At 43.6% G+C, this 26,098-nt stretch overlaps 1 protein-coding gene across 3 annotated transcripts in view; it reads left to right on the top strand.

Moving 5' to 3' along the window:
* The first annotated feature begins 956 nt into the window (after nucleotides 1-956).
* LOC105495744 (aspartate-rich protein 1-like) overlaps nucleotides 957-26,098 on the top strand; it is a 50,267-nt gene continuing 25,125 nt past the window's right edge. For all 3 annotated transcript variants that reach the window (XM_071080271.1, XM_071080269.1, XM_071080270.1), the window contains exons 1-10: nucleotides 957-1,468; nucleotides 4,829-4,890; nucleotides 5,435-5,462; nucleotides 6,039-6,103; nucleotides 6,641-6,668; nucleotides 11,360-11,427; nucleotides 13,102-13,123; nucleotides 16,119-16,207; nucleotides 17,671-17,692; nucleotides 20,680-20,774. In XM_071080271.1, the coding sequence (XP_070936372.1) occupies nucleotides 1,255-1,468; nucleotides 4,829-4,890; nucleotides 5,435-5,462; nucleotides 6,039-6,103; nucleotides 6,641-6,668; nucleotides 11,360-11,427; nucleotides 13,102-13,123; nucleotides 16,119-16,207; nucleotides 17,671-17,692; nucleotides 20,680-20,774 (693 nt within the window). In that variant the 5' untranslated portion in view covers nucleotides 957-1,254. The remainder of the gene's footprint in view (nucleotides 1,469-4,828; nucleotides 4,891-5,434; nucleotides 5,463-6,038; nucleotides 6,104-6,640; nucleotides 6,669-11,359; nucleotides 11,428-13,101; nucleotides 13,124-16,118; nucleotides 16,208-17,670; nucleotides 17,693-20,679; nucleotides 20,775-26,098) is intronic.

The raw sequence follows: 26,098 nt of genomic DNA, 5'->3' as shown, positions 1-26,098 counted from the left end.
CCTTCCTTCCTTCCTTCCTTCCTTCCTTCCTTCCTTCCTTCCTTCCTTCTTTCTTTCTTTCTTTCTTTCTTTCTTTCTTTCTTTCTTTCTTTCTTTCTTTCCTTCCTTCCTTCCTTCCTTCCTTCCTTCCTTCCTTCCTTCCTTCCTTCCTTCCTTCCTTCCTTCCTTCTTTCTTTCTTTCTTTCTTTCTTTCTTTCTTTCTTTCTTTCTTTCTTTCTTTCTTTCTTTCTTTCTCTTTCTTTCTTTCTTTCTTTCTTTCTTTCTTTCTTTCTCTTTCTTTCTTTTCTTTCTCTCTCTCTCTCTCTTTCTTTCTTTCTTCTTTCTTTCCTTTCTCAGTTTCACCCTTGCCACCCAGGCTGGAGTGCAAGGGCGTGATCTTGGCTCACTGTGCAACCTCTGCTTCCTGGATTCAAGCAATTCTCCTGCCTCAGCTTCCCGAGTAGCTGGGAGTACAGATGCCTGCCACCATGCAGAGCTAACATTTTGTATTTTTAGTAGAGATGGGGTTCCACATAGAGCTAATGTTTTATATTTTTAGAGATGGGATTTCACCATGTTGGCCAGGCTGTTCTCCAACTCCTGACCTCGGTGATCCACCCCCACCCCCCGATAGCCTCCCAAAGTACTAGGATTACAGGCGTGAGCCACCGCTCCCGGCTGTACCAGGGTTTTACATTGAGTTTCTTGCCAAGTGTGACTTCCAATAACAACCCCCCTGCACTTTTCTCAGGACCGGAAAGCTCAGGCAGCCCAGGGTGAATAAAAGCCTGAGTAGTGCAGTCAGCACAGAGGGTGGTGGCCACAAGGTGGGCAGCAGCAGGGATGGGCATTGTGAGGCCTTGGGTGGGGCTGTGGGGCTGGACATTGTGAATCAATAGCCTGGCCTGGCTGTTTCCTGGTAACCAGGTGACATGGGAAGCTTTGTGGTTATAGGCATCAGCCAGGGCCAGCAGCCCTCAGTCGGTAGCTAGGAGTAGGAGGAGGAGGAGCTCCGACTGTGCTGTGTTCCAGCAGTTTTTGTGCCTCTCAGCACTTGTCGTGTGTTTCTTTTTGAAGTAAAACAGCAGATCCCCGACCTCATAGAACAGCTAGTTTGGGAGGTAGTGACAAAGTAAGGGCTGAGGCCCCAGATCTGCCTGGAGTCAGGCTGCTTCTACAAGTGCTGTGCCAGCCTCAGTAGTGTGGCTGCTCGGGCAGCACCATTTCAGTTTCATCAAAGGCTCAGGCAGGAGTGGAGAGGCGTGTAGATATCCCATGGGGAATATATTGACCTGTTGTGTGTGCCCCAAAGTCAGTTCCAACTGTGGCTGGCACAGGGGGAAGGTAGCATCCAGTTATGAATCTGATATTTATGAGGCTGTGGCTGCTACAAAATCAGCATCCACTACTGTAGAGCCTGGCAAGCTGGATGTGGGAGCCACGGAGGGCCATGACCTGCAGCACATCAGCAACCAAAAGATGCCCACAGGTAAAAAAGCCATGGGTGCCATTTACTCTCTGGCACACTGTGGCCACCCTCACCCCCTTCCCATAGCCTCATCCCCAGAGACATCCTCAGCTTCCAGCTCCATCCTGCCCATAGCCAGCTTTCCCAGGTCTAGGCATGGGGAACCAAGGTTGGCTCTGCCTCTTGTCTTAGACACTGAGGCTTTTTTGATCTAATCTCTTCCTTTTCTCAATGAAAATTCAAATACCCCAGTTTTGGAGTCCCCATCCCATTCTCCAGCCTTGCTTATCCAGCTGGTTTGGTACCTAAATGAAGGAACAGGTAAGGACCAGATTGTTTCTTTTCTCCCATCCCTTTAGGTAGCTCATAATTGGGCTAATTCAGTCCCAAATATTTGGATTTGTTTGTTTGTTTTAGATGGAGTCTCACTCTTGTTGCCCAGGCTGGAGTGCAGTGGCGTGATCTTGGCTCACTGCCACCTCTGCCTCCTGGGTTCAAGCGATTCTCCTGCCTCAGCCTCCTGAGTAGCTAGGACTACAGGTGTGTGTCACCTCACCTGGCTAATATTTTTGTATTTTTAGTTCCGGCGGGTTTCACCATGTTAGCCAGGATGGTCTCTACTTCCAGACCTTGTGATCCACCTGCCTCAGCCATCCAAAGTGCTGCGATTACACGCGTGAGCCACCATGCCCGGCCAGAGATTTCTTAAATTCAAAATTCAAAATGATTGTTTTATTTTTTTTGAGACAAGGCCTCACTTTGTCATCCAAGAGTGCATTGGTGCAATCACAGCTCACTGCAACCCTGACCTCCTCAGGTTCAGGTGTTCCCCCCACCTCAGGCTCCCAAGTAACTGGCACTAAGGCATCATGTCAAGCTAATTTTTCTATTTTTTTGTTGTTGTTGTTGTTGTTGAGATGGGGTTTCACCATGTTGCCCAGGCTCGGTTCACTTTTAATAGTAAAGGACACCTCAAATGTTTAGATATTTGCCTTCAGTTTGGGCAATTATGAGTATAGCTATTAAAAACCTTGCTGTGTCTTGTTTGGAAACATAATTTTTATTTATTTATTTTTATTATTATACTTTAAGTTCTAGGGTACATGTGCACAACGTGCAGGTTTGTTACATACGTTTACATGTGCCATGTTGGTGTGCTGTACCCATTAACTCATCATTTACATTAGGTATATCTCCTAATGCTATCCCTCCCCCTTGTCCCCTCCCCACAATAGGCCCCAGTGTGTGATGTTCCCCTTCCTGTGTCCAAGTGATCTCATTGTTCAATTCCCACCTATGAGTGAGAACATGCGGTGTTCGGTTTTCTGTTCTTGTGATAGTTTGCTGAGAATGATGGTTTCCAGCTGTATCCATGTCCCTACAAAGGACACACATTCATCCTTTTTTATGACTGCATAGTATTCCATGGTGTATATGTGCTACATTTTCTTAATCCAGTCTGTCACTGATGGACATTTGGGTTGATTCCAAGTCTTTGCTATTGTGAATAGTGCTGCAGTAAACATACGTGTGCATGTGTCTTTATAGCAGCATGATTTATAATCCTTTGGGTATATACCCAGTAATGGGATGGCTGGGTCAAATGGTATTTCTAGTTCTAGATCCTTGAGGAATCGCCACACTGTTTTCCACAATGGTTGAACTAGTTTACAGTCCCACCAACAGTGTAAAAGTGTGGAAACATAATTTTTAAAATGTAACTAAGGGAATACTTAGGATTGTGATTACTTGCTTATATGATAAGACCAGGTTTTTCTTTGTAAGAATTTTGGGGCTGGGCACGGTGGCTCATGCCTGTAATCCCAGCACTTTGGGAAGCTGAGGCAGGCAGATCACGAGGTCAGGAGATCAAGACCATTCTGGCCAACATGGTGAGACCCCGGCTCTACTAAAAATGCAAAAACTAGCAGGGCGTGTAATCCCAGCTACTTGGGAGGCTGAGACAGGAGAATCGCTTGAACCAGGGAGTCAGAGGTTGCAGTGAGCCAAGATCACACCACTGCACTCCAGGATGGTGACAGAGCAAGACTGTGTTGCAAAAAAAAAAAAAAAAAAAAAAGAATTTTGGTAGAATTTTTTTTCCAGTGAAACCATATGAATATACTTTTTTGGATTTTCCTTTTTTCAAAAGATTATTAATTATTGATTCAATTTTTAAAATAAATATAGGCCTATTCAAATGATCTATTTTTTCCCAGAAGACTTTTGGTCTTCTAAAATAGATAAAAAGGAGTTAGCTCATTTCATCTAATGGATCAAATTGTGGGCATAGATGTGTTCAGAATATTCCTTTATTATTGTTTGATTTAACTCCTCTTCAATTGATACTATTAGTACATTGTAACATCTTTCTTTCATCTGTGGGTAGCCAAGGTAGAGGTTTATCAATGTTACTGATGTTTCCAAAGAACTGGCTTTTTGTTTTGTTGATTTTCTCAGATGATTTCCTGTTTTCTATTCCATTGATTTCTGCAATCATTGTTTTTTTGTTTTTTTTGTTTTTTTTTGTTTTTTTTTTTGAGACGGAGTCTCACTCTGCTGCCCAGGTTGGAGTGCAGTGGCCGGATCTCAGCTCACTGCAAGCTCCGCCTCCCGGGTTTACGCCATTCTACTGCCTCAGCCTCCCAAGTAGCTGGGACTACAGGCGCCCATCACCTCGCCTGGCTAGTTTTTTGTATTTTTTCAGTAGAGACAGGGTTTCATCGTGTTAGCCAGGATGGTCTCGATCTCCTGACCTCGTGATCCGCCTGTCTCGGTCTCCCAAAGTGCTGGGATTACAGGCTTGAGCCACCGTGCCTGGCCTCAATCATTGTTTTTTAAGTTTAGATTATGAATCTAGATTTTTCTCATTATTGACACTGCATCATGAATGTAGCTCACTGAATTCAATTTCACTGAAATGTACACTAAATAACTAAAATAATATGTATGTTTCACCCAATTTAAAAAGTAAAACAAGATAGATGATAAATGTAGTAGCAGGATATGTAAATCCAGAGAATTAAATGGTCTTGTAACATTTTGAAAAATGAGGGGATTGGCCTGGACCTTCAAATGGGCAGAAGGTGTGATGACACGGTCTCACTGAACCATACAGTGCCTTTCTGTATTCATCATTTCTTTAAACACGAATATTTCACATTGGTTAGGTTGCCCTAGCTAGAAAGCCAGGCTCTTTCTTTCTGCTCCTCTCCTCTGCCTTCCTTCCACACCAAGGAGAATGGTCCAGCAGCAACTCAGTTCATGCTTGTCCACCACCCACCTGTATACACTCCAGCCTCAGTCCCCACATCCCCCAAGGCTTCTTGTGGGATATCTCACCAGCACCAATGCACTGACTGTCACCCTATGTTCTGCTAGCTCCTGTTCCAGACCTGGCGGAATGTGACCTCGATATTGTGGAGGAGATGTTACCTGAAATGGTAAGATGCACTCCTTCACCTGGAAGAAAAATGTTTTTTTGTTTTTGTTTGTTTGTTTTTTTCCGGGGCTTCTTCCCTTATTAATGAAATGAAGATATAAAAATCTCACCATGTACATAACAGATGAGTAAGATAATATTCTAGGTTGGGGGGAATATCAAGCGAATATCATTTTTGATTGCCATGGTCAGTCAAGCCTCAGTTGATCATGGACTGTAGCCACCAGCCATTTGAGTTTATGACCAATTGAGGCCTGATTGACGATGACAGTGAAAAATGACAGCATCACCTACAAACTGTCTGGTAGTGAGCATATTTCTTAGTAGCAACTTTTTCTTCTTGAAAAATAATTTTGTATTTGCCAGCCAACTTGGAGAAATCCATTGCCTTTTCCACAAACATTTTCTATGCTTTACCTGGGGGCCAGTGACTTGATTACTGTTTGACATGTGGTTTCCTAATGTCACCAAGTGAATAAAAGACCTGTGCAAACAGGACCCAGCATGACTGGATCCTTATGGCGTTTTCTTTTCTCCTATTGCAGATGGACTATACAGCCCAAAATTCCAACCGTACGTATTTTTTTATTATTAAAAAAAGCTTTATTGAGACATAGTTGACATGAAAAACAATTCACCCATTTAAAGTGGGTGATTCAGTGTTGTTTTGTTTTGTTTTGAGAGACTCAGTGTTTTTACTGTATTTGCAGGGTTGTGCAACCATTGTTACAATCCCATTTTAGAACCTTCTCATTCCCCCTCAGAGAAACCCCATATCCGTTAGTAGTCAGTCCTCTCTCTTTCCAACCCCCACACCTCTGTTCCTGGGCAGCCACTCATCTACTTTCTATCTCTGTAGATTTGCTCTCACTGAATCATACAGTGCCTTTCTGTGTTAAGTGGCTCTTAATGTTAATATTTCACATTGGTTAGGTTGCCCTAGCTACAAAGCCAAGGCTCTTCCATTTCTTTCTGTTCCTCCCCTTTGCCTTCCTTCCACACCAAGGAGAATGGTCCAGCAGCAGCTCAGTCCATGCTTGTCAACCACCCACCTCCATACACTCCAGCCCCGGTTCACATCCCCCAAGGCTCCTTGTGGGATTCCTCAGCAGCACCAATGCACTGACTGTCACTCGTATGTTCTCCTAGCTCCTGTTCCAGACCTGGAGGAGTGTGACCTTGATATTCTGGAAAATAAGATGTTACCTGACATGGTAAGATGCATTCTTTCATCTGGAAGAGAAATGTTCTTTTTCTGAGGCTTCTTCCCTTATTAATGAAATGAAGATATAAAAATCTGACCACGTACATAACAGATGACTAAGACAATTTTCTTGGTGAGGGGAATATCAAGCGAATACATCTTTGATTGCCATTGTCAATCAAGCCTCAGTTGGTCGTGGACTCTAGCGACCAGCCATTTGAGTTTATGACCAACTGAGGCCTGATTGATGATGACAGTAAAAAATGACAGCATCACCTACAAACTGTCTGGTAGTGAGCATATTTCTTAGTAGCAACTTTTTCTTCTTGAAAAATAATTTTGTATTTGCCAGCCAACTTGGACTTGCAAATATTCCATGAAAACCCATTGCCTTTTCCACAAGCATTCTCTATGCTTTACTTGGGGGCCAGTGACTTGATTACTGTTTGACATGTGGTTTTCTAATGTCACAAAGCGAATAAAAGACCTGTGCAAACGGGACCCAGCATGATTGGATGCTTATGGCATTTTCTTTCTCCTATTGCAGATGGACTATACAGCCCAAAATTCCAACTGTAAGTATTATTTTATTATTAAAAAAAGCTTTATTGAGACATAGTTAACATGCAAAACAATTCACTCATTTCAAGTGGGTGATTCAGTGTTTTTACTATATTTCCAGGGTTGTGCAACCATTGTTACAATCTCATTTTAGAACCTTTTCATTCCCCCTCAAATAAACCTCATATCCATTAGTAGTTATTCCTCTCTTTTCCCCAACCTCCCTACACCTCTGGCCCTAGGAAGCCACTCATCTACTTTCTATTGCAGTAGATTTGCCTACTCTGGCTATTTCTTTTTTTTTTTTTTGGTTCTTTTTTTTGTTGTTGTTTAAGTTCTGAGATACATGTGAGGATGTACAGTTTTGTTACATGGGTAAAAGTGTGCCGTGGTGGTTTGCTGCACCTGTCAACCCATCACCTAGGTATGAAGCTCTGCGTACATTAGCTGTTTATCCAGATGCTCTCCCTTCCCCATCCCGACAGACCCTAGTGTGTGTTGTTCTCCTCTCTAACACTGTGCATATTCTAAGACCACTCCCTTGCTGATGACAAATCTAAGTGATGGGTCGCGGGGGACTCTCTTGCCTGCTTTTGTCTGGAGAGCCTGCCTGGCTTCCGGTTCCTGATAAGAGTGAGGACCTGGAGTGCAGTGTGAGAAACAGATGGCTCAGTGAAGAACTGTGACCATCCACCAGAGTCCCTAGAAACAGCCGTATCATTTAGATGGTGTGGGTTTGTGTGCAGGAGGGTTGGGAGGTAGCTAGGGGTGAATCCATGCGTAGTGAGTGTGAGTGTGCTTGTAAATGTGTGTTTCTCCAAAAAATGTGGCCCCCATGCCCAGCACAGTACAAATGTCACTTTTCTTGAATTCCTGGCCTATGTGGTCCTCTCACCTCAGCCTCCAGAGTCATGTCTTCTAATAAAAAGGAAGAAAAAAAACTTCAGCACCACCATACACTTTACATAAATGACCTCTTTCCTCCCTCACCACAGCTGTACCTGAAGGTCAGTTTAATATCCCTACTCCTTAGCTGGAGACAGTGCAGAAAGGAGTGAACCCAGATTCTGACCTCCTGAATGGAGGAGGCAAAAGTGAACCCAGAAATGGGTCCCAGTGTTGATGGTCTGTATTACTCAACTGTGTCATCACCCAGGCTTGGTGACAAGACCCCACACCAGGGAGCTCCAGCACCTGTGTGTGCCCCTGGAACTGTGTGGCCTATAAGCTGCCAAACTTTGCCCATCATCAAATGGGGCCCCAGTGGTCACAAAACCCTGGGCAGCAAAAAGTACAGGGAACAACAGACGTTTGCATGGACATTACTGTGAAATACACATAGAAAGCCCACAGGCTTCTGGTCAGTTCACAGATGCTGAGAAGTGTAAGGGTTCACATAGAACAGTGCAGGTCAACATCTGTCAGTGCTGGGCTCATTCCTCAACACTTGGTCAAAGCAGGGAAGGATCAGGAAGATATTGCATTGTATTTAATAACAGGACTACCTCAGGCCTTAGAAATGCTCCAATCCATGGCTGAGCACAGTGGCTCACACCTGTAATCCCAGCACTTTGGGAGGCTGAGGCAGCGGATCGCCTGAGGTCATGAGTTTAAGTGAGCCGAGATCGACCCTCTGCACTCCAGCCTGAGCGAGACTCCATCTCAAAAAAAAAAAAAAAAAAAAAAAGAAAGAAAGAAAAGAAAAGAAAAAAGAAAAAAAGAAAGGGAAGAGCCGAGGAGAAATATCACAGGATTAGTACTCATATCTCTGAGACCCCTTCTGAGTAGGAGTGAGCAGGATCTGGCCTTCCTGTCTGCCGAGAGCATGGTGTGGACATCATCCTGAATGCCTCAAGAATGGAGTTTCATTGCTTTCTCTTGTCTTCTCCATCTCTTGGTGCGATGATGGCAGTGACACCAGCAGAAATTGGTGAGGAGGCAGAACAGGAATCAGGTCCCCACTTCTCTGACACAGAGCAGACAGGACACAAGTCAGCAGGGATGGACTTCAGGGTCAGGAGAGACACAGACAGGCCCCAGGCCTGATCTTCCTGGGGCTGGAACAGAGGAGTTTTTCTTTTTCACCTCTTCTGGAAGCCACTTGAGGAATGGTCCTTGAGGAGACACTGTTGACCAAGGGTTGTCTGGCCCAGAAATGTGTGTGTGTGTTTTGTTTTGTTTTGTTTTGTTTGTTTGTTTTGAGATAGAGTCTCACTCTGTCACCCCGGCTGGAGTGCAGTGGCACGATCTCAGCTCTTGGCATCCTCCACCTCCCAGGTTCAGGTGATTCTCCTGCCTCAACCTGCTGAGTAGCTGGAATTAGAGGCATGCACCACCACACCCAGCTAGTTTTTATATTTGTAGTATAGTCGGGGTTTCTCCATGTTGGCCAGGATGGTCTCGAATTCCTGACATCAGATGACCCACACGCCTCAGCCTCCCAAACTGCTGGGATTACACGTATGAGCCACTGTGCCTGGCTGAAATGTGTTTCAACTGGACAGACCCCTAGCACTGGGCCTGTAGCTGCAGCACTCCCGAGTAGCAGGGGAGGTGGGGAGGGACACGAGTTCCAGTGCACCAGGAGCTCAGCAAAGGGATGGGGACTGATTCCAGAGTCTAGCTCATCCTTGCAACTCTTCTGTGGAATCCAGAACACGTCAGTTTCCACTTATTTTATAGAAGGTTTGGAATCTCAGTGTCAAACTCTATCTGTGTTGTGTCTTCCCACAGGGTGGATAGAGGAACCCTGGCTATGGGTGTTTCCTGCCAGGGCAGTGACTGTGTCTTCCTCATTAGTCCTTACCCCAGAGCTCAGTCCTGGGGAGAACATGTTAGGCCCCATGGGCACCGTAGTGAACACATCCCTGGCATGAGTTCTAGGTCAGCCCTGGGCTGGGATCTAGCGCACATGTGGAAATGTTCCCTTCTCAGCCTGTCCAGTCTGTTGAGCCCTACACCAATCCTGGAGCCTGCCCCAGCTTCTGAGTCAGGGTCCCTGGGGATGAGGTTGAGCTCCTGAGGACAGTGAGGTGCCCCTGCCCCTCGGCTCCTGCTGCTCTGATCCTGTCTAGACAGGGAGTGCAGGGCCACGGTCTTCCCCTGTGTCCATGAGCGCCCCCTGCTGGAATCCTTCTGGATCTGGATGTTGTCCTCATTGTTGTCATATCCCCAGGCCCACACAGTGACTGGCCCTTGTGTAGATGCCCAGAAAGTTACCATAAATGTATGGTAGGAGCAAAGCTGCAAACTGTTTCACTAGAAAACACTAGGGGAGGGGGTTCATGTCTTCCTCATGTCTGGATCTCCTGTGCCGTCTAATGTTCTCAGTCATACATGTGCCTCCTCATAAATACATTTAAATATTTACAATTAAAAGTTCAGGGCCAGGCGTGGTGGCTCACACCTGTAATTTCAGCACTTTGGGAGGCCAGGGAGGGTGGATCACCTGAGGTTAGGAGTTCGAGACCAGCCTGGCCAACATGGTGAAACCCTGTTTCTACTAAAAATGCAAAAATTAGCCAGGTGTGGTGGCGCATGCTTGTAATCCCAGCTACTCAGGAGACTGAGGCAGGAGAATTGCCTGAATCCAGGAGGCAGAGGTTGCAGTGAACCAAGATCATGCCATTTTGCTCTGGCCTGGGCAGCAAGAGTGAAACTCCATCTTGAAAAAAAAAAAAAAATTCAGAACCTCATCACAACAGCCACCATGCAATGGCCCAGCAGCTTTCTGTTCATGCAGCGGAGAGATTTCCATCCCCGCAGAATGCTCTTTCACATCTGCTATGAGCCTGGCTGAGGGGCCGATTGTTGGACTCCCCTAACTCAAAGCGTGCACATCAAAGTGGGAATCTCAGGGCTGTGAGATTGGAGGTGAGACCTATAATGGGCCAGTCGAAGGAAAAAGCTGAAACGTGGTTCCTTCAGTTCCTATTTCTCACTTGAAGGCTGGCAAGTGTGAGCGATGCCTTTCTAGAGACCTCTGATGCCACAGAGCCCAGGGAGAGTCTGACAACACCGAGGGAAGGGCAGAGTGATCTCGTGTAACCCAGTGTGGCCTCACCTGGAGTAGGAGGGTGGGCGAGTTGCTCTCTGGAATAACTTCTTGTGGAGTTTTTGTTTCTAATGATTGGCCAATGGACACCGTCCATGAGGGCAGCTGCAGTGAGGCAGATCTGCAGGTGGAGAATGATACTCTAGGAGGATCTCTGGGAGCAGTTGGGTGACACCTGTTATTTTGGAACCTAGGAAAAGGGTGAGGAAGTCAGAATCAAAGGAAATATGTGTAGAAGTCTGACTTATTCCTTTTGTATTTTAATAAGATAGAGGTGAGACAATTTGTGTCCATGGGCTTTGTGTGCTGTGTTTGTAACCATTTTTTTCTTGCTCTGGTGTTTAATGGTTATCTTTCCAGAAGACCAGTTTGTCTTGTCTATGTCACAGCAAACATCGAAGCCTTGATTTTTGATTGGTTAATATCTTCTGGGACTTGGGAATGCAAGAGTCTTATTAGGTCCAGGCACTGACTAAGATGCGAGGTGTCTGGTGAGACTCCCTCATGCTCACTACTTGAACATAGTTGTTTCTCTGAGATGGTCTCAGAATCTTCAGTCCCACGCTCCATATGCCGCATCCAGCAAAACTCCCTGAGGGACTCACAGTCTCCAACCACCAGGGCACTGACATTAACTCTGTGTCCTTTTAGGTTCCCCTGAGGACAGCCTGAGTTTAAAATCTCTACCACCAAGTGAGGAAGACAATGATGACGCCCAGGTAAGACCCTCTTTCCTTGTCTTCTAAGGAAATGTTGCTTTCCTGATGTGAGAAACAAACTCACCCATCCACACCCAAAGAATGAACTCAGAGGCCTGCAGAACAGAGAAAGTGAGACTTTTAATGATGGTCTTGCAAGATCGGGTGTCTGATGGGCAGACACACCCAGAACAATTTCAACAAGCGATTTATCCCCTAGTGTGCAGGACTGTCTCCTTGTTTCTCATAGGCTGAGTACTATGGGGTCATAATCTTCCCAGATGTCGCATATTGATTATTGGTTAGGAGCTTTAGGTTTTTTTTTTTTTTTTGAGACGGAGTCTCATGCTGTTGCCCAGGCTGGAGTGCAGTGGCGCGATCTCGGCTCACTGCAAGCTCCGCCTCCCGGGTTCCCGCCATTCTCCTGCCTCAGCCTCCTGAGTAGCTGGGACTACAGGCGCCCGCCACCGCGCCCGGCTAATTTTTTGTATTTTTAGTAGAGACGGGGTTTCACTGTGGTCTCGATCTCCTGACCTTGTGATCCGCCCGCCTCGGCCTCCCAAAGTGCTGGGATTACAGGCTTGAGCCACCGCGCCCGGCCTTTTTTTTTTTTTTGAGAGGGAGTCTTGCTCTGTCGCCCGGGCTGGAGTGCAGTGACCGAATCTCAGCTCACTGCAAGCTCCGCCTCCCAGGTTTACGCCATTCTCCTGCCTCAGCGTCCCGAGTAGCTGGGACTACAGGCGCCCGCCACCTCGCCCGGCTAGTTTTTTTTTTGTATTTTTTAGTAGAGACGGGGTTTCACTGTGTTAGCCAGGATGGTCTCGATCTCCTGACCTCGTGATCCGCCCATCTCGGCCTCCCAAAGTGCTGGGATTACAGGCTTGAGCCACCGCGCCCGGCCGCTTTAGGTATTTTTTATTTAGGGTTGTCTTACTGCATTTTGTTGCAGCCCACAATGCATTGCCATCCTAGTCAGCTCAGGGGTTCTTCAAGTGTTTGACTTATGACCTAAGTAGCTGGGCAGGCTAATAAGAACAGACAAAGCGAGCTATTTTGCAGGCTAGTAAAATTTCAACTTTGACTAAACTTTGTTCAAGTGATGGGAACTAAGTGGGGAGGAGGGGGGCCCAACAAGCAGGCCTTGCCTATCCAAGCCGGAGCCTGGCGTATCCTATTTCTTCTGTGTTTTGCTGACCTAAACAGGTTCAAGGCACTTTGTTTTAAATATGGACCACTGTATACTTTATTTCCTTCACCTGATTTCTTTCATTCTCAATTAACTTTGATATAAGAATATGATGAGGAACATAAAGTATAACATACACAATAGACCTTGTTGGGATGGAGTTCAGTGGGAACGTCTTCCCATGTAATACATGACATGCTAGGGTGTTTTTGAAGGGCAACATCCATCATCAACTGTAATGCAGAGGCATTTTCCTCCACAGTAGTTTTTCTCCTTGGATTAGGCCTTGTACATTTACCAATCTAAATCAATCAAACATAAATTCTGTGGGAAAAGCTCTTGTTTTTTCCACAGGTGTCCTCTACGCTAGAATGTTTGGTCTTTGACCCTTGACTCAACCACTGTTTCACAGCTAGTTTTCTGAAGTCATCAACAGACTAACAGATCTGTGTAAGGGGTGCAGCAGAATTGATCTGATCCTCATAGCATCTTCTTTTGTCTCATTGCAGATTTTACCATCACATGTCCAGGGTATGTACCTTCAACTAACTCACTTTCTGAGAAACAAACTTCCTGGCTTTAATATATAGAAACTTTAGTCTGGGTTTCTGTATTTGCTCTCACCAGACCTTAATATTGGGGGTTTGGTGAGAGCAAATGATTTTGCAAGTGTATAACTATGACCAGAGGGGCTGTAGAAATGTGTGTGAACCCAGAGGACCAACCAGGAGATTTTGTGTGAGCCAGTGTGTCTTCACCTGGAGTAGGAGAAGTGAGTGCAGCTCTCACTGACTTATCCTGATGTTGGTGGTTCTAAAGAGTGGATTCTGGAGAATCTCAGCAGGGAAGAGGATGCCTTTCCAGGTAGGTAACAAGACATCAGATGGGATCTAATAAAACAGCATTTCCAGGAACTTTAGGTTATACCTGTTGCTTGGGAGGCTGAGGAGGGTGTAGAAAGAGAAAAAGAAAAAGTAAATATAAGCAGAGTTTATTCTTTTCAGAGTTTAACGTCATCATGGTGAGAAGTACTATGTTTATGGACTATTGAGTATCCTGTGTTTTTGATCACCTCTTCTCTATTATTTAAAGATGAACTTGCTGAGAACAACTGCTCTTTTCTGCCTGTGCCACTGCAAAATGTCAGAGCTTTTAGTTTGGGACACAGTTCTGTCACAGGCAGTTACTTAATCCTGGAGACAGTATTCTTCCACGGTCTGCCCAGATGCATAGGATAAGTGGATCCTCACCTTATGAACTGTTGGGTTTCATGGCAGGACATTCATTTGTCTGTCCTTGCTGTTTACCTCTGGTATCAAGACATCTCCCTGGGCGCGGAGGACAGAATGAAAAATTACTCTGGGCTCATTGCAAAAGCTCCAGTGTCTTGGAAATGAAGGGAAAAGCACAACCTTGAGCACACTGTCAGCATTCCATTTCTTCATTTGAATGAGAACATGCAGTTTTATCATCATTTGTGGAAGAGGCTTTCCTTTCCCCATTGTGTATTCTTGGCACCTCTGTTGAAGATCAGCTGACTCTGTGTGTGCATTTAATTCGGAGCTCTCTATTCTATATCTGTGATACTTATGGGTGCCCCCACGCTAGAAGCATGCTGTCTGAATTTCTCTGTTTTTTGTAGATTTCAATCTCATGAATGTGCTTCCTCCAACACTTTTTCAATGTTACCATGGTTATTTGAGGCACATAAAAATCCATTAAAGTCTTAGAATTAATTTTTCCATTTCTGCACAGATGGCTGTTACCAGTTTGATAGTAATTGTTGTGAGTCTGTAGATGATTTGTGTAGTATTGTGTGTTAGTCAGGTTTGGTCTTCCTATCCATGAATATGAGATGCCTTTCAACTTCTTTGTATCTTCTTTACTTTCTAGAATCTTTATGTTGATAGCTGATAAGTTAGGTTTAACATGACTGACATACATTTGTGATTTATTTTTCATTATTATTATTTTTTGAGACAGAGTCTCACTCTGTCATCACATTGGGGTGCAGTAACATGCTGTCCACTCACTGCAACCTGTGGCTCCAGGTTCAAGTGATTCTCTTGCCTTAGCCTGCTCAGTAGCTGGGACTATAGGGATGAGGCACCATGCCCAGCTAATTTTTAAATTTTTATTAGAGACATGGTTTTATAACGTTGGCCAGGGTTGTCTCGATCTCCTGACCTAGTGATCTGCCCACCTCGGCCTCCCAAAGTGCTGGCATTATAGGCATGAGCCTCCACACCTGGCCAAATTTGTGATTTTTTAATACCAATATTTTGTATGTCTGAATAGGCATCAAATAAAAAATTTTTATGTAAGCTAGTTAACGAAAAAAATCACATCTGTACTCATGGACATTTTTTCATGAATGTGTACATTTCTATTGTTATACATTTTCCTCATTTCAGTAGATAATGCATATTTGAACCTGGAAGCTTATCCTCATGGCAGAAAGTGTTCAGAGTCATGTCTCTCAGCTTCACTGGTATACGTACAGCAGGGTCTGTGAGTTTATCCTGTTTGAATGAAGCCTGATCCCTAAGGAATCTCCTCAGGGAGAGTGACACAGGAGCTGCTGAAGCCCCGATCACAGGGGCCCTTTCGGGTGTGTGCACACACCATGGTTCCAGAAGAAGACTTACAAAGAGGAAATCATGACTATTTTTAATTGTAACATTTTAATATTTAATTTTAAAAATGTTCTCTATGGGCCGGGTGCGGTGGCTCAAGCCTGTAATCCCAGCACTTTGGGAGGCCGAGACGGGCGGATCACGAGGTCAGGAGTTCGAGACCATCCTGGCTAACACGGTGAAACCCCGTCTCTACTAAAAAATACAAAAAAAAAACCTAGCCGGGCGAGGTGGCGGGCGCCTGTAGTCCCGGCTACTCGGGAGGCTGAGGCAGGAGAATGGCGTAAAAACCCGGGAGGCAGAGCTTGCAGTGAGCTGAGATCCGGCCACTGCACTCCAGCCTGGGCGACACAGTGAGACTCCGTCTCAAAAAAAAAAAAAAAAAAATGTTCTCTATGAAAAAGAATGTGTGGTTAATACAATAGAGTAATTTGGGTGAAATTGAGTCCATTTTACTAATAAAATAGGCTTTTAATCAAGTAAATCCTTTAAAACAGAAGCTAAATGTAGTACCAGCGTAATTGGATCCTACTGTACTGACAGGGTCTTGAATACATTAAGAAAATGCTGTTTGTTTAGAAGAGTTTCAAAACATTTGAGAGGGAGGAAGGCACTCTTCCATTGACCCTTAGTGTGTGCTTTAGTTCCATTTGGGGTTGACTGTTTTGTGTTGCTGCATGATGCCTCTAGTACAAGGCCAAGGCCTTCATGTCTCCTGTCTTTCCTGCTCCCCTCGTCTACCATCCCTCTTCCACTCAGGGGAATAGCCCAGCCTCAACTCAGTCCATGCTTGTTAATCAACCACCTCCATACACCACATCCAGCAAAGCTCCCTGAGTGACTCAGTCACAAATCACCAGTGCACGGATCTTTCCTCTGTGTCCTTCCAGCTTCTCCTGAGGACAACCTGAGTTTTGTGAGCCTATCACGAAATGAAGATTATGATGGCGGTGGTGATGATGATGATGATGATGCCCAGGTAAGACCACCTTTGTCATCTAAGGAAATGTTGGTTTTCTGATGTGAGAAATAAACTCAGCAGTCAAAACCCAAAGAATAGACTCAGCGAGCTGAAAAACAGCAAAAGTGAGATTTTTCCTTTCCTTTTCCTTTTCCTTTCCTTTCCTTCCTTTTCCTTTCTTCTCTCTCTCTCTCTTTCTTGTTTGCTTGCTTTCTCCTTTTCTTTCTTCTCGGTCAGTTAGCCAAGCTGGAGTGCAGTGGTGCGATCTTGGCTCACTGCAACCTCCATCTCCTGGCCTCAATCAATTCTCCTGCCTCAGCTTCCCGAGTAGCTGGGATTACAGGCATGTGTCTCCATGCCCAGCTAATTTTTGTATTCTTAGCAGAGACAAAGTTTCACCATGTTGGCCAGGGTGGTCTTAAACTCCTGACCTCAGGTAATCCATGCACCTCGGTCCCCCTGAAGTGCTGGGATTACAGGCGTGAGCCACCCTGCCTGGCCGAAAGTGAGATTTTCAATGACAGTGTTGCAAGAGCTGGTGTCTGATGGGCAGACACACCCAGCACAGTTTCAACAAGCAATTTATGCTCTAGTGTGAAGGCCCGTCCCCTGGTTCCTCATAGGCTGAGTACTGTGAGGTCACAATCTTCCCAGGTGTTGCCTATTGATAGTTGGGGAGGGGCTTTAGGTATTTTTCTAGGGTTGTCTTACTGCATTTTGTTGAAGCCCACAATGCATTGCCAACCTAGTCAGCTCAGGGTCTCTTCAAGTATTTGACTTATGACCTAAGGAGCTGGGCAGGCTGATAAGAACAGACAAAACGAGCTATTTTTTAGCCTAGTAAACCTTCATCTTAGACTAAACTTCTTTGGTTGAAGTGAGGGTAACTAAGTGGGAAGGAGAGGGGGGTACCAAACAAGCAGGCATTGCCCATCCAAGCAGGAGCCTGGCATATCCTATTTCTTCTGTACTTTGCTGACCTCAACTGGTTCAATGTACTTTGTGTTAAAAATAGATCACTGTATACATATTTCCTTCACCTGATTTCTTTCCTTCTCAATTAATTTTGATATAAAAATGTGACAAGGCACATTATGTACAACATACACAATTCTCTTTGTGAGGGTGGAGTTCAGTCTGAGTTTCTTTTCATCTAATACATGACACACTGGGATGGTTTTGAAGGACAGCATCCATCATCAGCTGTAATGCAGACGCATTTTCCTCCATACCAGTTTTTCTCCTTGGATTAGACCTTGTGCATTTACCAATCTAAATCAACCTCAAACATAAATTATGTGGGAAAAGCTCTTGTCTTTTCCACATGTATCCTCTCAGCTAGAATGTTTTGTCTTTGACTTTGACTCGACAACTGTTTCACAACTAGTTTTCTGAAGTCATCAAGAGACTAACAGATCTGTGTAAAGGGGTGCAGCAGAATTGATCTGATCCTTATAGCATCTTCTTTTGTCTCGTTGCAGATTTTACCATCACGTGTCCGGGGTACGTACCTTCAACTAACTCACTTTCTGAGAAACAAATTTGATGGCTTTAGTATATAGAAACCTTAATCTGGGTTCCTGTTTAAAAAATTGGGGGTCTGGTGACAGCAAATGATTTTGCAAGTGTATAGTTATGAGCAGAGGGCTGTGGAAATGTGTGTGAACCCAGAGGACCAACCAGGAGATTTTGTGTGAGCCAGTGTGTCTTCACCTGGAGTAGGAGAAGTGAGTGCAGCTCTCTCACTGACTTATCCTGATGTTGGTGGTTCTAAAGAGTGGATTCTGGGCCTGGCGCAGTGGCTCATGCCTGTAATCCCAGCACTTTGGGAGGCCGAGGTGGGCGGATCACGAGGTCAGGAGATCGAGACCATCCTGGCTAACATGGTGAAACCCCATCTCTACTAAATATACAAAAATTAGCCAGGCGTGGTGGCAGGTGCCTGTAGTCCCAGCCACTTGGGAGGCTGAGGCAGGAGAATGGCGTGAACTTGGGAGGCAGAGCTTGCAGTGAGCTGAGATCACGCCACTGCACTCAGGCCTGGGTGACAGAGTGAGACTTCATCTCAAAAAACAAAACAAACGAACAAACAAAAAGAGTGGATTCTGGAGAATCTCAGCAGGGAAGAGGATGCCTTTCCAGGTAGGCAACAAGACTTCAGATGGGATCTAATAAAACATCATTTCCAGCAACCTTCAGGTTATACCTGCTGCTTCGGAGGCTGAGGGAGGGTTTAGAAAGAGAAAAAGAAAAAGTAAATATAAGCTGAGTTTATTTTCAGAGTTTAATGTCATCATGGTGACAAGTACTATGTTTATGGGCTTTTGAGTATCCTGTGTTTTCAATCACTTCTTTTTTATTATTTAAAGATGATTTTTCTGAGAACACCTGCTCTTTTCTGCCTGTGCCACTGCAAAATGTCAGAACCTTTGGTTTGGGACACAGTTCTGTCACAGGCAGTTACTTAATCCTGGAGGCAGAATTCTTCTGCGGTGTGCCCAGATGCATAGGAGAAATGGATCCTCACCTTATGAACTGTTAGGTTTCATGGCAGCACGTTCATTTGTCTGTCCTTGCTGTTTACCTCTGGTATGAAGACATCTCCCTGGGCAGGGAGGACAGAATGAAAAATCACTCTGGGCTCACTGCAAAAGCTCCAGTGTCTTGGAAATGGAGGGAGAAGCATAACCTCGAGCACACTGTCAGCATTCCATTTCTTCATTTCAATAAGAATATGCAGTTTTACCATCATTTGTAGAAGAGGCTTTCCTTTCCCCGTTGTGTATTCTTGGCATCTTTGTTGAAGATCAGCTGACTGTTTGTGTGTGCATTTAATTCTGGGCTCTCGATTCTATATCTATGGTACTTATGGGTGCCCCCACGCTAGAAACATGCTGTCTGAATTTCTCTGTTTTTTCCTTTTCTGTAGATTTCAATCTCATGAATGTGTGTCCTCTAACAGTATTCTTTTTCAACGTTACCATGGTTATTTGAGGCACATAAAAATTCATTAAAGTCTTAGGATTATCTTTTCCATTTCTGCACAGATGGCTGTTACAAGTTTGATAGCAGTTGTTGTTAGTCTGTAGATGATTTGTGTAGTACTGTGGTTAGTCATGTTTAGTCTTCCTATCCATGAATATGGGATGCCTTTCAACTTCTTTGTATCTTCTTTACTTTCTAGAATCTTTATGTTGACAGCTAACAAGTTAGATTTAGCATGACTAATATAAGTTTGTGATTTTTTTTTTTTTTTGAGATGGAATCTCACTCTGTCACCATACTGCGGGTGCAGTGATGTGCTGCCTGCTCACAGCCACCTCCCTCTCCCAGGTTCAAGTGATTCTCCTACCTTACCCTCCAAGTAGCTGAGACTAATGGCATGTGGCACCGTGCCCAGCTATTTTTTTTTCTTTTTTCTTTTTTTTAGCAGAGGTGTTGTTTTACTATATTGGCCAGGATGGTCTCGATCTCTTGACCTCATGATCTTCCCACCTCGGCCTCCCAAGGTGCTGCAATAACAGGCATGAGCCACCGCACCTGGCCAAATTTGTGATTTGTTATACCAATATTTTGTGTCTGAATGAATAGGCATCAAATAAAAAAAATTTATGTAAGCTAGTTAACCAAAAATCACCCCATACTCATGGACATTTTTTCATGAATGTGTTCATTTCTGTTGGTATACATTTCCTCATTTCAGTAATTAATGTATTTTTGAACCTGGAAACTTATCCTCATGGCAGAAAGTGTTCAGTCACATCTCTCAGCTTCACTGGTGTAGGTAGAGCAGGGTCTGTGAACTTGGCCTGTTTGAATGAAGCCTGATCTTTAGGGACTCTCCTCAGGGAGAGTGACACAGAGCTGCTGAAGCCCCTGATCACAGGGGCCCAATAGGTTTTGTTCACATACCCTGGTTCCAGAAGACTTACAAAGAGGAAATCATGACTATTTTTAATTGTAGCATTTTAATATTTATTTTTAAAAATGGTCTTTATGAAAAAGAATGTGTCATTAATAGAATAATTTGGGTAAAATTGAATCCATTTTATCAATAAAATAGGCTTTTAATTATGTAATAAATCCTTTAAAACAGATGTTAAATATAATACCATCATAAGTGGATCCTACTGTACTGGCATGGTCTTGAATATGTTAAGAAAATACTGTTTGTTTACAAGAGTTTCAAAACATTTGAGAGGGAAGAAGGCACTCTTCCATTGACCATTAGTGTGCATTTTAGTTGCATTTTGGCTTGACTCTTTGTATTTCTGCATGATGCCTCTAGTACAAGGCCAAGGCCTCCATGTCTCGTGTCTTTGCTGCTCCCCTCCTCTGCCATCCCTCTTCCACTCAGCAGAATAGCCCAGAATCAACGCAGTCCATGCTTGTTAATCAACCACCTGCATACACCACATCCAGCAAAGCTCCCAGAGTGACTCACAGTCACAAACACCCAGGGCACTGATCTTTCCTCTGTGTTCTTCTAGCTTCTCCTGAGGACAACCCGAGTTTAGTAAGCCTACCACGAAGTGAAGATGGTGATTGTGATGATGATGATGATGAGGATGATGATGATACCCAGGTAAGATCACCTTTCTTTGTCTTTTAAGGAAATGTTGGTTTTCTGATGTGAGAAACAAACTCACCAGTCCAAACCCAAAGAATAGACTCAGGGAGCTGAAAAATAGAAGAAGTGAGATTTCTTTCTTCTTTTCTTTTCTTTCTTTTTCTTTCTTTCTTTTTCTTTCTCTCTCTCTCTCTCTCTCTCTCTCTCTCTCTCTCTCTCTCGTCTCTCTCTCTCTCTCTTTTTTCTTTTTCTTTTTAAGATAGAATCTCGCTCAGTTAGCCAGGCTGGAGTACAGTGGTGCAATGTCGGCTGAGTGCAAACTTCTGGCCTCAATAAATTCTTATGCCTCAACCTTCTGAGTAGCTGGGATTACAGGCAGTGTCCCCATGCCAGCTAATTCTTGCATTCTTAGTAGAGACGGTGTTTCACCATGTTAGCCAGGCTGGTCTCAAACTCCTAGCCTTAGGTAATCAGCCCACCTTAGCCTCCAGAAGTGCTGGAATTACAGGCATGAGCCTCCATGGCTGGCCGAAAGTGAGACCTTTAGTGACAGTGTTGCCAGATCCGGTGTCTGATGGGCAGACACACCCAGCACAGTTTCCACAAGCAATTTATCCCCTAGTGTGCAGGTCCCTCCCCTGGTTCCTCATAGGCTGAGTACTGTGGAGTCACAATCTTCCCGGGTGTTGCCTATTGATTGTTGTGGAGGGGCTTGAGACATTTTTCTTTTCTTTTTTTTTTTTTTTAATTTATTTATTATTATTATACTTTAAGTTGTAGGGTACATGTGCATAACGTGCAGGTTTGTTACATATGTATACTTGTGCCATGTTGGTGTGCTGCACCCATCAACTCGTCATTTACATCAGGTATAACTCCCAATGCAATCCCTCCCCACTCCCCCCTCCCCATGATAGGCCCCGGTGTGTGATGTTCCCCTTTCTGAGTCCAAGTGATCTCATTGTTCAGTTCCCACCTATGAGTGAGAACATGCGGTGTTTGGTTTTCTGTTCTTGTGATAGTTTGCTAAGAATGATGGTTTCCAGCTGCATCCATGTCTCTACAAAGGACACAAACTCATCCTTTCTGATGGCTGCATAGTATTCCATGGTATATATGTGCCACATTTTCTTAATCCAATCTGTCACTGATGGACATTTGGGTTGATTCCAAGTCTTTGCTATTGTGAATAGTGCTGCAATAAACATACGTGTGCATGTGTCTTTATAGCAGCATAATTTATAATCCTTTGGGTATATACCCAGTAATGGGATGGCTGGGTCATATGGTACATCTAGTTCTAGATCCTTGAGGAATCGCCATACTGTTTTCCATAATGGTTGAACTAGTTTACAATCCCACCAACAGTGTAAAAGTGTTCCTATTTCTCCACATCCTCTCCAGCACCTGTTGTTTCCTGACTTTTTAATGATCGTCATTCTAACTGGTGTGAGATGGTATCTCATTGTGGTTTTGATTTGCATTTCTCTGATGGCCAGTGATGATGAGCATTTTTTCATGTGTCTGTTGGCTGTATGAATGTCTTCCTTTGAGAAATGTCTGTTCATATCCTTTGCCCACTTTTTGATGGGGTTGTTTGTTTTTTTCTTGTAAATTTGTTTGAGTTCTTTGTAGGTTCTGGATATTAGCCCTTTGTCAGATGAGTAGATTGCAAAAATTTTCTCCCATTCTGTAGGTTGCCTGTTCACTCTGATGGTAGTTTCTTTTGCTGTACAGAAGCTCTTTAGTTTAATGAGATCCCATTTGTCAATTTTGACTTTTGCTGCCGTTGCTTTTGGTGTTTTAGACATGAAGTCTTTGCCCATGCCTATGTCCTGAATGGTACTACCTAGGTTTTCCTCTAGGATTTTTATGGTATTAGGTCTAACATTTAAGTCTGTAATCCATCTTGAATTAATTTTCGTATGAGGAGTAAGGAAAGGATCCAGTTTCAGCTTTCTACTTATGGCTAGCCAATTTTCCCAGCACCATTTATTAAATAGGGAATCCTTTCCCCATTTCTTGTTTCTCTCAGGTTTGTCAAAGATCAGATGGCTGTAGATGTGTGGTATTATTTCTGAGGACTCTGTTCTGTTCCATTGGTCTATATCTCTGTTTTGGTACCAGTACCATGCTGTTTTGGTTACTGTAGCCTTGTAGTATAGTTTGAAGTCAGGTAGCGTGATGCCTCCAGCTTTGTTCTTTTGACTTAGGATTGTCTTGGAGATGCGGGCTCTTTTTTGGTTCCATATGAACTTTAAAGCAGTTTTTTCCAATTCTGTGAAGAAACTCATTGGTAGCTTGATGGGGATGGCATTGAATGTATAAATTACCTTGGACAGTATGGCCATTTTCACGATATTGATTCTTCCTATCCATGAGCATGGTATGTTCTTCCATTTGTTTGTGTCCCCTTTGATTTCACTGAGCAGTGGTTTGTAGTTCTCCTTGAAGAGGTCCTTTACATCCCTTGTAAGTTGGATTCCTAGGTATTTTATTCTCTTTGAAGCAATTGTGAATGGAAGTTCATTCCTGATTTGGCTCTCTGTTTGTCTGTTACTGGTGTATAAGAATGCTTGTGATTTTTGCACATTAATTTTGTATCCTGAGACTTTATCAGCTTAAGGAGATTTTGGGCTGAGACAATGGGGTTTTCTAAATATACAATCATGTCATCTGCAAACAGGGACAATTTGACTTCTTCTTTTCCTAACTGAATACCCTTGATTTCTTTCTCTTGCCTAATTGCCCTAGCCAGAACTTCTAACACTATGTTGAATAGGAGTGGTGAGAGAGGGCATCCCTGTCTTGTGCCAGTTTTCAAAGGGAATTTTTCCAGTTTTTGCCCATTCAGTATGATATTGGCTGTGGGTTTGTCATAAATAGCTCTTATTATTTTGAGGTACGTTCCATCAATACCGAATTTATTGAGCGTTTTTAGCATGAAGGGCTGTTGAATTTTGTCAAAAGCCTTTTCTGCATCTATTGAGATAATCATGTGGTTCTTGTCTTTGGTTCTGTTTATATGCTGGATTATGTTTATTGATTTGCGAATGTTGAACCAGCCTTGCATCCCAGGGATGAAGCCCACTTGATCATGGTGGATAAGCTTTTTGATGTGTTGCTGAATCCGGTTTGCCAGTATTTTATTGAGGATTTTTGCATCGATGTTCATCAGGGATATTGGTCTAAAATTCTCTTTTTTTGTTGTGTCTCTGCCAGGCTTTGGTATCAGGATGATGTTGGCCTCATAAAATGAGTTAGGGAGGATTCCCTCTTTTTCTATTGATTGGAATAGTTTCAGAAGGAATGGTACCAACTCCTCCTTGTACCTCTGGTAGAATTCAGCTGTGAATCCATCTGGTCCTGGACTTTTTTTGGTTGGTAGGCTATTAATTATTGCCTCAATTTCAGAGCCTGCTATTGGTCTATTCAGGGATTCAACTTCTTCCTGGTTTAGTCTTGGAAGAGTGTAAGTGTCCAGGAAATTATCCAATTATTCTAGATTTTCCAGTTTATTTGCGTAGAGGTGTTTATAGTATTCTCTGATGGTAGTTTGTATTTCTGTGGGGTCGGTGGTGATATCCCCTTTATCATTTTTAATTGCGTCGACTTGATTCTTCTCTCTTTTCTTCTTTATTAGTCTTGCTAGCGGTCTGTCAATTTTGTTGATCTTTTCAAAAAACCAACTCCTGGATTCATTGATTTTTTGGAGAGTTTTTTGTGTCTCTATCTCCTTCAGTTCTGCTCTGATCTTCGTTATTTCTAGCCTTCTGCTAGCTTTCGAATGTGTTTGCTCTTGCTTCTCTAGTTCTTTTAATTGCGATGTTAGAGTGTCAATTTTAGATCTTTCCTGCTTTCTCTTGTGGGCATTTAGTGCTATAAATTTCCCTCTACACACTGCTTTAAATGTGTCCCAGAGATTCTGGTATGTTGTATCTTTGTTCTCATTGGTTTCAAAGAACATCTTTATTTCTGCCTTCATTTCGTTATGTACCCAGTAGTCATTCAGGAGCAGGTTGTTCAGTTTCCATGTAGTTGAGCGGTTTTGATTGAGTTTCTTAGTCCTGAGTTCTAGTTTGATTGCACTGTGGTCTGAGAGACAGTTTGTTATAATTTCTGTTCTTGTACATTTGCTGAGGAGTGCTTTACTTCCAATTACGTGGTCGATTTTGGAGTAAGTACGATGTGGTGCTGAGAAGAATGTATATTCTGTTGATTTGGGGTGGAGAGTTCTATAGATGTCTATTAGGTCTGCTTGCTGCAGAGATGAGTTCAATTCCTGGATATCCTTGTTAACTTTCTGTCTCGTTGATCTGTCTAATGTTGACAGTGGAGTGTTGAAGTCTCCCATTATTATTGTATGGGAGTCTAAGTCTCTTTGTAAGTCTCTAAGGACTTGCTTTATGAATCTGGGTGCTCCTGTATTGGGTGCATATATATTTAGGATAGTTAGCTCTTCCTGTTGAATTGATCCCTTTACCATTATGTAATGGCCTTCTTTGTCTCTTTTGATCTTTGATGGTTTAAAGTTTGTTTTATCAGAGACTAGTATTGCAACCCCTGCTTTTTTTTGTTCTCCATTTGCTTGGTAAATCTTCCTCCATCCCTTTATTTTGAGCCTATGTATGTCTCTGCGTGTGAGATGGGTCTCCTGAATACAGCAGACTGATGGGTCTTGACTCTTTATCCAGTTTGCCAGTCTGTGTCTCTTAATTGGAGCATTTAGTCCATTTACATTTAAGGTTAAGATTGTTATGTGTGAACTTGATCCTGCCATTATGATATTAACTGGTTATTTTGCTCATTAGTTGATGCAGTTTCTTCCTAGCCTCGATGGTCTTTACATTTTGGCATGTTTTTGCAATGGCTGGTACCGGTTGTTCCTTTCCATGTTTAGTGCTTCCTTCAGGGTCTCTTGTAAGGCAGGCCTGGTGGTGACAAAATCTCTAAGCATTTGCTTATCTGTAAAGGATTTTATTTCTCCTTCACTTATGAAACTTAGTTTGGCTGGATATGAAATTCTGGGTTTAAAATTCTTTTCTTTAAGAATGTTGAATATTGGCCCCCACTCTCTTCTGGCTTGGAGAGTTTCTGCCGAGAGATCTGCTGTTAGTCTGATGGGCTTCCCTTTGTGGGTAACCCGACCTTTCTCTCTGGCTGCCCTTAAGATTTTTTCCTTCATTTCAACTTTGGTGAATCTGGCAATTATGTGTCTTGGAGTTGCTCTTCTCGAGGAGTATCTTTGTGGCGTTCTCTGTATTTCCTGGATTTGAATGTTGGCCTGCCCTACTAGGTTGGGGAAGTTCTCCTGGATGATATCCTGAAGAGTGTTTTCC

The sequence above is a fragment of the Macaca nemestrina genome, chromosome 15 (genome assembly GCF_043159975.1).
Source record: "Macaca nemestrina isolate mMacNem1 chromosome 15, mMacNem.hap1, whole genome shotgun sequence".
NCBI classification, from domain to species: Eukaryota; Metazoa; Chordata; class Mammalia; order Primates; family Cercopithecidae; genus Macaca; species Macaca nemestrina.
The sequence above is the reverse complement of the archived record's forward strand: the minus strand, read 5'-3'. Positions and strand labels throughout refer to the sequence as shown.